The 14,859-nt window shown below is 44.7% G+C and overlaps 1 protein-coding gene across 3 annotated transcripts in view; it reads right to left on the minus strand.

Moving 5' to 3' along the window:
• LOC149360726 (glutamate receptor ionotropic, kainate 2-like) overlaps positions 1 to 14,859 on the minus strand; it is a 116,755-nt gene that overhangs the window by 15,706 nt on the left and 86,190 nt on the right. For all 3 annotated transcript variants that reach the window (XM_089572499.1, XM_089572498.1, XM_089572497.1), the window contains exons 8-11: positions 13,422 to 13,526; positions 10,254 to 10,370; positions 5,672 to 5,875; positions 1,360 to 1,721 (exon numbers count right to left, since the gene is read on the minus strand). In XM_089572499.1, coding sequence (XP_089428625.1) covers positions 1,360 to 1,721; positions 5,672 to 5,875; positions 10,254 to 10,370; positions 13,422 to 13,526 — 788 coding nt within the window. The remainder of the gene's footprint in view (positions 1 to 1,359; positions 1,722 to 5,671; positions 5,876 to 10,253; positions 10,371 to 13,421; positions 13,527 to 14,859) is intronic.

Raw genomic sequence — 14,859 nt, forward strand, 5'->3', positions numbered from 1 at the left:
ATAGCAAGCGCATCTGCATCTCCAGGTCGGGATACAAGCAGGTTAAACTTCTTAAAGGTTGCCTTGTTTACGATAGCAGCCTATCTCCGAACTGCAACGATTATTTCGAGACTCCAAAAGCTATGCGTTTTTAATATATGTGGAGCTGTAAAGGGAGCACCTTCGTTTTGGCGTATTTCGTTTTCTACTTGCCCCGCCCTGGTGATATGAACCCCGCAATTCAATCATCATCATAACTTTTGTTGGCATCATTCTCCTTCAAGCCATTCTTGTCGCTTGATTTTTTTAAGAGCTCCTGCGATGTACGGAAAAGCAACATATTTATGGTATATTTAAGCAATACATAGTGACCTGCCTAATGAGGTATCTTTCTTAGATTTTAAAAGTATACTCTGAGTGGCCATTCTGCATCGTGATCGCTGCAGAAGATCAGTATGACATGTACGCAATAATTTCTCAGAAATCTCGCTTACAGTGTTATCGTATTCATGTTGCAACACTGCCGCGATGATTGCCCTTGTTCACCTCAAACGGTGTAAATACAACCGCCACCGTCCGGCGTTGCTATACGAGCCAACAATAGACCATCACGCATTAAAATATTTATAGCTTAATAGAATAAAAAAGGAGACCATTTATATCTCAGGCATTCATTTTGCCGTGCAGGAAAGTATATAACGGGTGTCCCAAAAATGACTGATGGATTTTGAAAATCAATAATAAGAAGACTGAATGAGATAGAATTCTATTGTTTGCGGCCTTACGGTTAGGAAATCAGGGAATTTTACCTCTTCAAAATTCAAATTTAGTTTACATTTCCACCAACAGGTGGCGGGTATTTTCTTTGGAAACTGCGCCTCGTTTCAACAAAACAGTGTTCCAGGCGGTGGAACTCTAACACAATAAATACCCGCTGTTCAACGGAATAAACCATTTCAGTACAGCGGAATTGCAATCTCAATAGCACACGCTATCAGCTTGACGGCGAACTACGGAATGACGAGCTGAAATATGCTCCGTTTTATCTATACCTGTTCCAAATCGCCTGCAGCGCCACGTGTTGGTGGAATTGCAACTAAATTTGAATTTTGGAGGGGTAAAATTCCAAGATTTCCTAAGCGTACGGCCGCAAACAATACAATTCTATCTCATTCCGTCTTTTTTTTTATTGATTTTCAAAATTCATCAGTCAGTTTTGGGACACCCGATATTTGCAATCGAAGGGGAGGCCATTTCCACTTCTCCGGCTTTCCGTGGGGAATCGTTGTTAGGGGAAAGGGCCAATAGGGCCTACCCCAATCACCTCTCTGTAAATATTTATTGTATTATAAATGTTTTTCAACCAGGCGTCGCACTCACATGGGCGTGATCTCGGACCCCTGTTGCATGATGGCGCCGGTGGTGAACCAAAAGCTGTTTGGCAGGTTGAACTGGTTCTGCAGGTCTCCCTCCTCGGGCACGCAGGGGTGGGGCGAGACCCACTCGTAGGGCGTGAACCGTCCCATGATGAAGATGAGCAGCGAGACGCCCAGGTAGACGGTAAGCACGTACAACCACACATCCACCGAGAACGGGTGGAGGAAGGAGAAGAGCGACGGGTCGCTCTTGTCGGGCTTCTTGAACAGGATGCTGATGCCGGTGCTCATGAAGGGGATCGTGAAGTCCACCGCCTGCTCACGCTCGTACGTGATGGTGAGGTCCACGATGGCCGCGTCCGCTTTCTGTAATAAGACAATGCGTGGACGAATGGAAACGTGCACGTTTAAATTGGTAAATTGGTTTTTGAGGAAAGGAAATGGCGCAGTATCTGTCTCATATATCGGCGGACATATACCAGCGGACACCTGAACCGCGCCGTAAGAGAAGGGAGGAAGGTAGCAGTGAAAGAAAAAAATAGATGCCGTAGTGGAGGTCTCCGGAATAGTTTCGACCACTTGGGGGTTTTTTAACGTGCACTGTCATCGCACAGCATACGGGCGCCTCTTGCGTTTCGCCTCCATCGAAACGCGGCCGCCGCGGTTGGGTTCGAACCCGTGTACTCCGGCTCGGTAGACGAGCGCCTTACCACTGAGCCACCGCGGCGGGTAACGTAAACGTTTCTGTACGCTGTTCTGCAAGAATTGGCCGTAAAAAATATGAAAGTAACAAGAGAAAAACTAGCGCAGGAGGCAGAACGTAAACAGCAAGCGTAAATGACGTCGATGGAACAAGATAATCAGGTAATTTCCCCGTCATTTCCTCCGTCTGTTCCTATATTTTTCCTCCTTAACAATTTGCCTCTAACGCAACTCTGATTTTTTAACATTGGTGAGCTGTTTTTAAAGGTTATAGTAGCTCGGTTAATGTGGAAAGTTCCTGCATTATATGCTCTCTTTATTTCGTACATCTTGAATGTCAGAAAAACCTATATGTGCCTAATATAAAATTAAGGAAAGTTCACATCACAGTTTTTAACTATATCAATTTCACGCGAGTTGCCTTAAGAAATAAAGAAACTACCACAGATACAACTCCTTCAAACGAATTTACGGATGTTATTTAATGTCAGCTGGTGCTTTATCGTTACTGGCCTTATGTCTTCCTGGCGACTTCAGCGTAACAGTAATCGTAACGGCGGCCTGCGGGTGAGACACTTGCTGTACAAAAGACAGAGATCGCTGGCACTTTTTTTTCTCGCCGGCTTTCATTGGGAAAGGCGCCCTGGAATGTTCTGCTGGATGGATTAAGGATGCGTGCACTGCATTCGATTCTCGGCTGAGTACAAAACTGCGCAGTCTGCAAGTTCGTCTATTTCCATCACAAATATCCGGCTAACAGCGCAAGCTTTTGTTCCATGCTGCAGTACCTATTGTGTCCCTCTAAGCACTGCATTTTCATTTAGTGATGCTAGAGGCTGTTACTGGCGAAGCGAGCTCGGTTTATTGACCTCCGTAAAAGAATAAAAGTCTGCCTTTGCAGTGCATAACCCCCACCTGCCTACAGCGGCTGGTTTACACGGCTACAGCGGTGCCATTGAACCATAGGCTACCATGTTCATTCTATCGGAAAAAGCGGGAACTGCTTACCGGCTACTCGGTGTGGCTGGTAACAACAGCGATTCGCGCAGAGGGGGCCTTGAGGCGCATGTACAGTCTCCTCATTCACAACAGCGCAGGAAACACAGATAAAAGGGGAGAATAGACAATACAAGCGCTGACTTCAACTGAAATTTATTACGAGAGTGGAACTATATATACATCTTCAAAAAACAAACATAAAGGCAACCGGCATACAAGGCGTGAACTAATGCGCACGTGTCTACCAACAAAATCCAAAAAACAAAAAGAAACAGAAACGAGAACAAAAAAAAGATTTTTTGTTTTTGCTGTTGGACACGTGCGGATTAGTTCATGACTTGTATGCCGGCTCCGTTTACGTTTGTTTTTTCGAAGTTGTATATACACTCTTCCCTGCCCGTAATAAATTTCAGTTGATGTCAGCGCTTGCTTTGTCGGTTCTACCCTTTTGTCCGTGTTCCCTGCACTGTTGTGAATAATGAATAAGTACCAACTCGCCCAGCTTTTTTCGCTCATTCATGTACAGTCTCCCTACCACCTCTGAGGTCGGCTTTCTGCCTGCTTGAAAATTCTGTCCCTGTTTCAAGCAGCTAACGACCGGCTAAAACAAGAGTGGCTGTCGGATCAGTACCGGCGCCGCTTTAAACGTAAACTGCAGATGTTCGATTGCCGGATGCATTTTGTTGAACCGCTATTTTATTAATTTTGTTTTGTGTGTGCTTTACTGACAAGATGCGTCCAAATCAGATACAGGAGGTGTACAGATGAAGCGCAGTTGACCTTACATTTTATGTTTCGAGGCAAAATCAGTGAAGGGCTAAACAGGTGCGGCGCGCTTATCCAAGAGCGAGTTTATGTTGAATAAAACACCCATACGCAGTTCGTTCCTTTCGATTTCTCCGAGTGGAAGAAATAGCGTTGTGTTTTTATTCCGAGCCCACGCTAGCAATATTGTACTCCTCGTATCCGTGAGCCACCCTCAATAGAGAGATTTAGCTTACCGGAGACTTACTAGCGGAGACGTTTACCGGTTTTACGCGCGCCTGTTCCACACACGCAATGATCCTACACGGCCACTGACTGGCCACTGCGCATGAGCTGCTCCCATACGTAAAACCGGTATACGTCGCCTCCAGTAAGTCTCCGGTATGCTATATCTCTCTAGCAGCGAACCTTTCAAGCTTGCGAAATTGTAGAAGCAACAAATGATTTTCATGCGATGTCAATTATTCTCACGCTCAAGACATACAGCACTCTAAACGGGAACTGTTAACAGTATTTAAGTACATAATGTTTTGAAAATAACTACTAACAGTTAGTTATGGGTTACACACGAAAAAAAACTGAATAAACCATTCATGTCTAAGTAGAGCAGCATTAGGTCATGTTAGTTTGTTACATTGTGGACATCGTTCCGGAAAAGTAGAAGGTAGTAACCACCGCAACTAACTGGGAAGGGTGTCATAGCTTTATAAAGTGCAAGGTGAATAAATAACAAACATTAATGCATCACTATTACATGGACTTGCAGCATCTTTATGCGTGTGGTCCAAGCGCGGTAGTGCACACCAATGTGGAACGAGCAGGTTACCATGGACCTGGTAAATGTGGTAAGTTTTATATGACAAAGACTTGCAGACTTGCGACGAGATACAACTGGTATTACGTAAAATGTCTGATTTTTAGGGGTGTGCGAATATTCGAAATTTTCGAATATAATTCGAATATTATATTTTTAGTATTCGTATTCGATTCGAAATCCAAGTATTCGTGTTGTCTCGAATATTCGACCCGACGCGAATATTCGTATCTAGCCGAATATTCATTGTGAGCACCGGCGTTTATTTCGGTCCGCAAGCCCTATCGACAAAGACATAACAACAAGGCGGCGCCCAGAGCAATGCGCATGGACCTCAAGGGCCATGCCGTAGCTGACTGCGCTGGTGAGCTTCTTTGTGGCTATACCTGCGAAGCTGGTGTAGTCAGAGCTGTGCACGAAGTACCTCGCAATACGTGCCAGTTCAGTGCCAAGTGAGAGGGCATTTTCTGTGGCTGGAGGAGTCGTTTCAGCTAGAAGGGAACTACTTCTGCCTGACCATGTGGAGCAGCGGGTTTTCCTTCACGACAACCTTTTATGTTCATCCCAGCAACGCGCGTTCGTGCTGATGGCAAGCTAGCCTTAATCAATGCTGTGTACCAGCCATCTTCTCTGATATTTCCACTCTTCTAAGAATAATGTTCGAGACTGATACTTTTTGTGCAGCCACACACACCTTTTGTGTTCATTTAATCATCGATAGTTGAACTGTTACGTTCTTGGATGCTCAAATAAATGTTTTGTAGTGGTTAAATGCGCCTGTCCTTGATTATTCGATATTCGATTCGATATTCGGAGCCAAGTATTTGTATTCGATTCGTATTCGAAGAATTTGATATTCGCACACCCCTACTGATTTTATGTGGATGCGTTCACTGTATGACAACAGTTGAAAAACATGAGTCATGCGGAATTAGTTTAGATCTTTTCTAGTTAATTATTATTAGTTTAAATCCCTGTGCTCTCGTAATAATGATTGCATGGAGTTGAGAGTCTGTGTCAAAGCACCAGCGCATACCCTGTCGAGCAGTTCCTTGATCATGCCGTTCCACTCGTTGTTCGCCTGCGGACTGCCGTAGGCACCGTCTGCGGTGAGGTAGAACTCGTACTTGAAGCCTACTTCTTCAGCCAGCATCTTGATGAGGTCAATGCAGTAGCCGTAGAAGCGGTCATTCCCCGTCTTGTTGCTGCCTTCGGGGTACAACATTGTATACGGCCGGCTCTGCACGGACGAGGAGACAGAACCACAGACGCAGCTCCTCCCAAATCACTGCCCTCGATAATCCTGCCCGCTCCCCATGGAGCTTCGTTAGCTGCCCGGTACGTCGGTCGTCTAGTGAATACAAACAATACGTAGCCCAATCCCCGGGAGGCTCGTGGGGTCATTCGGCGCGAAGCGGGCATAAAAGTCTGTTTGGACCAAAGTGAGGATCCCACACAATGCACAGCAGAAAAGAGGGGCTAAGCGCAGGCGGACTGGCGGTAATATCGTTTTATTATCGAGTTTACCAGAGAGATGATTGCAAAGATAAAAGGGGCACTGCTATTCGCCAGGCGAAGTGACTTTATTTTTTTATCTTCTGGCTGGCCTTTTAGTTTTGCACTGCCAACGTGGAACACAAATCTTTGCTTATCCTTAACCAGCGGCAATGACCCTTTGTCGTTTGTTCCATAATATGAGACTTCTAAGCAGCGTGATTAGTGCTCTTTAGAAAGAAGAATATAAAATGGCCGCCCATTGACCCTCCAGGGCACACTAAATGAATACCTAAGCCTCTAGAGGCTAAGCTCTCCGGTGTTTCGCAAGCTTCAAAATCGTTCTGAACTATGGAGTTAAGGCATGCCACTATCAAAAGGCTGGCGCCAAAAAAAAAATTAATCGAGATAACGGGCGTTGGTCAATCAGAGTTGAGGAATGGTTTCTTTTAGAGTACACAAGTAAATATATTGAGGGGCAATGCACTCGGTGGCAAGGAAGTTTTCAGGTGAAAATAACAGGAGCCTTTCCCGTGGGAGCCTTCTGAGACCGAGAAAAACGCATTCGGCTGATTTACTTTGGCCATCAAACGGTCAATAATCTCTGTACTCTTGTTAGCTTTGCATCCTTTCTTTTTGTGTGGATCTTTTTTTTAGGTTGCTTTGATGATTTCAACACTAGCGACAATTTTCTGCTCGTATCAGTAACTCACCTGTCTGAGCCGTCCTGCTGCCCTTCTATAGAAGTGGGAGACACGAAACGAACGGTTGGCAACCGTTACAAAAGCAACCGCTTAAATGGAATGAAAATTTCTGTGCTTGCATTTACTTTAGCATTCCCCACATTTCATGTCTCCTATTACCGCTACTTTCATTCCAGTCCCCCATACAATGACTCACGACGGGGCCTCTTAGGTAAAAGGAATATTCAGATTTTATAAAGTTGACAAGTGAGTTCCAAAAAAAAAAAAATCAGCAGAGATCCTTAGGAATCTTGACGTGAGGGAATGTGAAAGCATAACTTCCCTTGCGCACATTGTTTACGTGCAAGGTTAGGACACGCATTAAAGTGGTTTTCTGCAAGTTCATGTGCTTGATTATTGGTTGCGCAGCAGACCGCAAACGTCCGTACTCTATCGCTGCGTGGTGACGCGGTCGGCCGAGTTTGCATGTTGTGGACGTAAGACGTAGACGTTAGGTTGTTTGGGACGCCCACACATATACGTGCGCGTATGACATCACCCGGAATGTTCTACAACAAATGGTTGCGTCATAATTTTGATACGAAAGTCTAAGTAGACATAGAATTTAAAGTGCATATGTCGTCGGTTCGAATCCCTGCCACAAGCTAACTTTAAACTTGACTAGCACGTGGAAGCTATTTGCAAGGAGAAACCGTATGATGCCATCCTGAACGGTGAACGATAAACTGTTGCGTCACAATTTTCGTACGAAATTTGGGAAAACTGGCGCAACAAGAAAATATCGGCCAGCGATTAATATGTACAGGATTGTCTGAAGTGGCGGTCTTCGGCTTGCTGTGTGGCTCATACAGCCGCTTGATGACGTCACCCAATTCTTCAAAGCCATCGCCGTGATTTTCTGCACTATCTGTGAGTACACACACGCCGCCGGCTTTTCTCGTCTTGGGATTAGTAAGGATTTCGCATTAAAATGCACCGATTGAATACGTTTAAACCTGACGGGCGGCAATCGCAACTTTCATGGTGCGCTGGCCGGAACGTTATACCATACAGGCGTTTGCAAGCGTGTTTGAAAGTTCGTACTTTTTGGAGGTTTCTGTAAAGGCGTTTACGATCTGCCGAACGTTTACGAAGGTATCAGCTATGAATGTCGAGGGGCAGTTCCGGCAGGAAGGTTAGTGAAGTGATCGGCTTTTTGAATTTGAATCTGGTGGTGCTTTGCGGTTTCCCTCGGTCGATTTCCGCGTAAAATTTGTGAAGTTTATCGCGCTGTAAACGTTGAAAACGTCGCGGCTTTCGCTAGGGTTGCGAAACGAAAACCGCGATAGAAATACCTTCATTATTACCGTTTCCCACTGACTCTATGCTACCCCGCTGTTCACTTCTTAACGGGGATATCAAAGTAAAGGGGCGGACAATTTTTAACGACACTTTACTCAGCCATACGCATCATTTTACTGCGGACAAATATCGCGTACAGAAAAAGACTACAGACACAATTTCTCTTGAAAACAAATTTAGACGCAGTTGTTTTCAATTTCCGTTAAAATTTAAGAATGTATGTGATCTTCAAGCGAAATAACGGAGCGCGAGTAGGCGGTTGGCGTTGCACTATGTTGTAGAAAAATATGTGCGAAAATATTGGATAGTCAGGAAAACCATGCAGGCCTATTAACATGGGAGATCGATGTTGAGAATTCATGAGAAATCAATTTTTTCGATATATATACATTTTTTCAGCGGCAGACATCAGAGCAAGATTAAAAGAAGAAAGACGGGCTAGCTGGTAGCTTTGATTCACTGTCTTAAACATGGTCACCAGCGCTAAAACACAAGAGATAGCGAAAAGATACCGACGTGAATTACGCTATACATCAACTGCAGTTTATGAGACATGTAGGTGAAAGGTGCACTGCGCGCATCCGCGCATGCTCGAGAAACCACTCATCGTTTCTCGAGCATATGTGGATACGCACAGTGCATCTTTCACCTACATGTCTCAAAAACTGCAGTTGATGTATAGCGTAATTCCCGTCGGTATCTTTTCGCTTTCCCTTGTGTTTTTTAGCGCTAGTAAGTATGTTTCAGTGAACTTTACAGCAATTGACGTAAAACTCGGTACAATCAGCTGAGTACGTGGCTTAGGAAAGCCATGAGGAATAGCACTTAACGACTACACCAAGTAAGAAGATGCGCGATGATTGCCTGCCGCTGCTTGACAACGGCAATGCGGCCTTATAATGTCTTGTTACGAATTGACGCACTGTCAACGCCTGAGCCGTAATAAAGGGTGGCTCCCTGAATGCTATACGGCAAAATACATTACAGGCGTCGTGATCAAGAATTACGCGATCAGTGCGGCGACGACGAACGACAATAAACGCACGCTGCCGGGACACGTCAGTCTTCTTGAGCCGGCGGGAGGAAAATTGCAACGGCCGCTTCAGAGTACCACCCTAGCGATGCCGTTGAGACCACGGAGGCTGGAGAAAATAGGTTTGGAAGGTGCATTCTGCTCTACTCCGTGCGAATAGGCTTAGCTCTCGAATACGGTGGTAACATGATAAGTGTTCCGTGAATTCACGTAGACGGAAGAGAGGATGAGGAGGGAAGAGGTTATTCTGTAGAAGGTACCGCTCTGCTACACTTCAGAGGAGGAATGGGAAGGCGATTTATAAAGGACGATGGACCGAGTTAAAATGAAGACAAAATTGAAAAATTGAATGTCCGAAACAATTGGAGAGAAAAATGTTTTCAGGTTTTCATTTGTTTTCGTATGTAACTTCTATGGGGACGCGGTGGCGTATACCTTCGACGTATACCTTCTGGTGTATACCTTATAGTATTTTTCTGAACCTTTTTTTCGTGCACTGTGATATGCGTCCCGGTAGTGAACAGAAACATAAGAATAAAAATAACATTATTCAGTGAGCCAGTAATGTTATTAAGTTAACCGAACTTTTACAGCCATTCGACAGAGCAGTCGGCGTTACACTCGTTTCTGATACACTCCTGTCAAACAGACGATCAAAGCTTGTTAACGCATCTTTCCGAGATTTCCTTGAAGGCCTGATGCATGTCATTTAAAAGCCTTATTTTACTTCACAGCAGGTAAATCCTAAAAATGCGTTCGGCAGTGCCCCGCGTAGTTCAGAGAACTATGTTGATCTTGCTGTCAGTACACTTTAATCTTTGCCCCAGTCCTCCCTTTTCGGTTTGTTCCTGCGATGGCATCGCATGCAGCGTTTGCGGCCGTAAAGTTTTCGATAGATTTTGTGGACACTCGTGACACTTCTCTCTCTTTCGGTGCCATATTCTATTTACGTAAGCGAAATACAGCACCGAAATAGAGGGAAATATGCGCACCACCGGTGGGTCTTAGAACATGTGGGAAGAAGTGGCAACTTTGCCTATGCTCACCTCAACTGTTGTAACGCGCAGGGTCAAGCCTTCCAGCTTGTCCGAGAACTCTTTTTCAGCAATCAGGGTGTAATTGGCGAAGTATGAGAGGCCGTTGACAGGGTGCCAAGTGCCAACCTTGAAGTAGAGAAGAAAATGAAGATTGCACGTAACAATACTGCATGGTACTTAGCTAGCAGCTACAAGCATTTCCTTCGCGTTTTGTTTAAAAACTTCTTTCATGCACATCGAGCTCTCTTGACTACGACTTAATGACATTTATCTGTGAATGCGACGTTTTCCAAGAAATGTTTCACCGCCCGTAGTTTCAAGCACCGAGAAGTCTAGTCAGTACGAAACGCTGCGCGAATTCCCTCGCCTAATTTGCGCAAGAAGCGGCCGTTTTTTGAAAGTAATAAGACACAGTGCTTTTTTCTGAGATTTTACTGCGGTCTGCGGATCAAAGGTGAAAAAAAACATATATTTAGACACAGGGAGTCCCGGGAAAAGTATTTTGGAAGTTGTTAAATGTGTAAAGACCTGCCAAAAAAAAAAAAAAGATTAGTAGGCGGATTAGGTGCCGGCGGATGCATTTTTATCCATGGCTAGAAAATCATAACATATTGCTTCCGAATGGCAGTGCACTGATATTTCTGGACACACTAAATTACCGCAGGAAATTCAAATTGATTGGCAGCCTTCCCTAATTTCATCGATATATTGGCATGTAAAAACTCCACCCCTACAAGCCCGTTCTATGACACTTGCAGAACATGCGAGAGCTTGTAGTTTGAGTCTCAGGAGGACATTAAAAGCCATCTCCGTTCTCTTCCTCATACTCACACCTGCTCTGTTCTATAAGCGATCACCGCAGTAAGGTCTCTCTGCTAGAGTAAATGTAGAGTATAATGTCTAAAACTTAACCCGGAATATCGCACGACACATTTCTTGTACCGACATTTGCTTCGCTATTTGCTCACTTTCGCAAAAATTATACTGGAGACCTACGCCGCTTCACTGCCTTTCTCTTACCTGGAGGCAGATTTTGTCTTCAAGCAAAACATTTATATAAAGTGACTAGACTTATCTGAACAACGTCTACAAGTTCGTAGTAATGGCAACACTTCGCAAAAGAACAAACGGCAAAAACAGCAGTGCACGATAGTGAAAAGGATTCCTTGTATGCGTTGGGGCGGGGGGGTTCGCATCTCACCGGAGGCATACTGTTTTTTCTTCGGCTTTCTAATCAATAATCGATTAATAAATTTACTACTATATTTACAATTATAATTGCCCTTGGTTTCTGCGATGGTTGGCTTCCATCGTGTGTGCAATATCGAGCACCTATTTTCTCTTCTCTTTTCTACTAACTAGCCTAACGAAGGCCTCGATTTCGGCAGTCTTGATGCCATAGGTATCGTAAGAGGGTTCTCGCACAGCTTCCGCCCTCACCGTTCGAACATGTTTTACGTGGCACTCGCAGTACTACAGGACGTACTACGTCCGCCACTATAGACGACGATGGCGCTAGTGAACACTCTCATGGTTCGGTTACACTACATATACACACCCCCGAATGGAGAACATCGGACAGCTGTCACCGTAACTCATTTGGGAGAGCCTCGGACGTGAATTTGGGAGGTCGTGGGTTCGGATCCCACGGGCGGCGTGTTCTTTTTCTTCTGCTTTCTAATCAGTTATCTGTTATTGGTTCGGTTTGGTGTTGATTGTCTTTCAAAATGAAACGGGAAGCCAAAGCAAAAGGCGTAGGCCTGACTAGGCCTTGGCTCCCTGATACAGGCGGCAAAAACACACATCTTTAGCGCCTATGCAGGACAATGACACCAGATAATATAACAACAATATGACACAAAGAAGCATGAATTGAGTACGTCAATGACACCAAATTAGATAACAGCAATATGACACAAACAAGCATGAATTGAATACATCCCATGATACCTCAATCAGAAGATACAAATATAGCGGCAGTACATATACCTGTTAGAGTGAAGACAGTAATGCATAATGCCACGTATCATTGCAGTGTTTGTTCGTTCAGGCTCAAGGCAGCAGGAAAGGGTCGTTATCACTTTTGTTCGTGACGCGAGAAGCGACCAGACTAATCTCGACTATTCGCAGCCATGAAAGGCTGCATCTAGGTTTTTCCAGATTACCGTAGATGATCTTGACCTGTTATCTGGAAGTTTCCTTCCCGGCTTTAAATTGAGCGATGCCGCGAGCGGCGGGCATTCGTAGATTGACGATTGACGAACACGCTTGTTGCTTACGCCGCCACCGAGGGATTCAGTTCTTTTGCGGGCGCAAGTCAGCCCAAATAAAGAGCTTCGTTTGCAAGAATTTCTGGTGTCTTCCTGACCGCTGGACTGCCGTCACTACAACGTGACAAATGCCACGTATCATTGCAGTGTTTGTTCGTTCAGGCTCAAGGCAGCAGGAGAGGGTCGTTATCACTTTTGTTCGTGACGCGAGAAGCGACCAGACTAATCTCGACTATTCGCAGCCATGAAAAGCTGCATCTAGGTTTTTCCAGATTACCGTAGATGATCTTGACCTGTTATCTGGAAGTTTCCTTCCCGGCTTTAAATTGAGCGATGCCGCGAGCGGCGGGCATTCGTAGATCGACGATTGACGAACACGCTTGTTGCTTACGCCGCCACCGAGTGATTCAGTTCTTTTGCGGGCGCAAGTCAGCCCAAATAAAGAGCTTCGTTTGCAAGTATTTCTGGTGTCTTCCTGACCGCTGGACTGCCTTGAGCCTGAACGAACAAACACTGCAATGATACGTGGCAATATACATCAGTGACAAATTTTATGCCGCAGGACGTTTTCATGGAAACAAAGACTATAGTCAAAAACATATATTATAGCGAGTATAGGCCACAAAACTATACAAGATTCTCTTCCAAATATTTTTATACATTTTTTAAATACCTTAGTTGATGACAAGAATTCCCGTTCTAGTGAGGTTTAAGAACTAGTATATTATACAAAAAAAACATCCTCTATGCTCCTTGGTTTCCATGACTGTTGGCTTCTGTCATGCATGCAATAACGAGCGCCTCTTTTTTCTTTCCCTGTCCTTTAAATATGCAGGTTACATAAATATTCATTTGGAAAAAAGCGCAGTGAAGTGATTTTTATAGCATTCAGCAGGGCACTACTCACCTTTGTCAGACCCCTGGACTTCAGTTCAATAACGTCCATATAGAAGTCCTCTCGAATACCTCGTTGCTCCAAGCGTACGTCGCCTGTCAGGCCTTTGATCGTCGTCTGTTGAGAATAAGCGGAGGATGCAATTAGACATCATGCATCAGTGAAATAATGTTTGCCACACCTCAAATAAAGAGATCGAAACTGGACAACACTGCTGCGATGCATTACCTGCGATCACTCTTCACCGAGCCCAGAAGGACACTGAATAGAATGACTTTGGTTGGCTTTGGCACATCGCACGTTTATTTTAGCCCGTTCCATACCACGTCTATTCAAATCGTTCAATTGGAATTATGGGGAGAGCTGCCCAATTATGAAAAGTCTGGGCCTCTTATGGACATATAATGCCATTCAGTATATAGAAAAATGAGTCCATTTTCGTATCGGAATCGGGTTTTTTGTCAGAATCTTAAGAGAGAATTACCAAAACTTCGTACGAGACCTCTCAACACTGAGCTACTGCGGAAGCATGTCTCTTAATGTGGCAGCTTCTTCTCGCGTTGACTGTGCTCGGAAATGACAGTATTATTATTCATAGCAGGAACAAGGAATAGCTTTGAGCGAAAACGTGATGTCCATTCCTCTTTTTTTTTTTGCACATGTATCATTTCTCGTTATCCTTGGTTTCTGTCATTGTCGAGGAGATTCACGGCTGTCAAACCCTGTTTGAAGGTATAGGACATTTTCTCAACAACTTCATGCTACGAGTTGTGTAGCGGACGCAGTTAACTGCACGACAGCCCACCGTCCTCTTTGGCACTGGAGTGCGGGGTAGCCCAAAGTGCTGCGTGAAAGCAACTGATTTTTTTTTCTGACCGGAAAGTTTTGCACAGATAGTTCTGTAGCTTTTAGCACAAATTTCTTTCATAATAATGCACACAACATATCTTATATGTTTTCCATTCTCATGTTTTCTGACTCGATATGTTTAATAATTTTTTTACTTTTCCGACTACTCCCTGAAATTTTGCCAATCATAAGGGAGCGGAGGTGGAAAGCGCAGAGGTACGCCGAGCGCGTGACGTTGTCATTGCGGCGCGATTCTGCCCCTGACACTATCTTACTACGTGGCCAGAAATCTCCGGAGAAGCAGGTGGACCGCCTTGGTCACGTGACCTTGTGGCGTCAGCACAACCTGACCACCGGACAGTTAGCAAACTCCACACAGTAGCAGGCTGGTAGTAAAAATATTGATTGGTGTGTTGGGAAGAGTACACTAGGTGGCAGCAGTGGTATGATGAGTCCTTGGGATCTATGAGTGTAGAGAATGACCGCGTCATGCCCTTCAGGCGGAGCTTAAGTGTCCACTCGAATTTTATGCGAAGCATATTAACGTAGGTTTCGGGCCTTCACGCGACGCCCGGCGGTGGCCACCATTGACCTTGAAGTG

The sequence above is a fragment of the Amblyomma mixtum genome, chromosome 2 (assembly GCF_055824585.1).
Source record: "Amblyomma mixtum isolate Tamu chromosome 2, ASM5582458v1, whole genome shotgun sequence".
Taxonomy (NCBI): Eukaryota; Metazoa; Arthropoda; class Arachnida; order Ixodida; family Ixodidae; genus Amblyomma; species Amblyomma mixtum.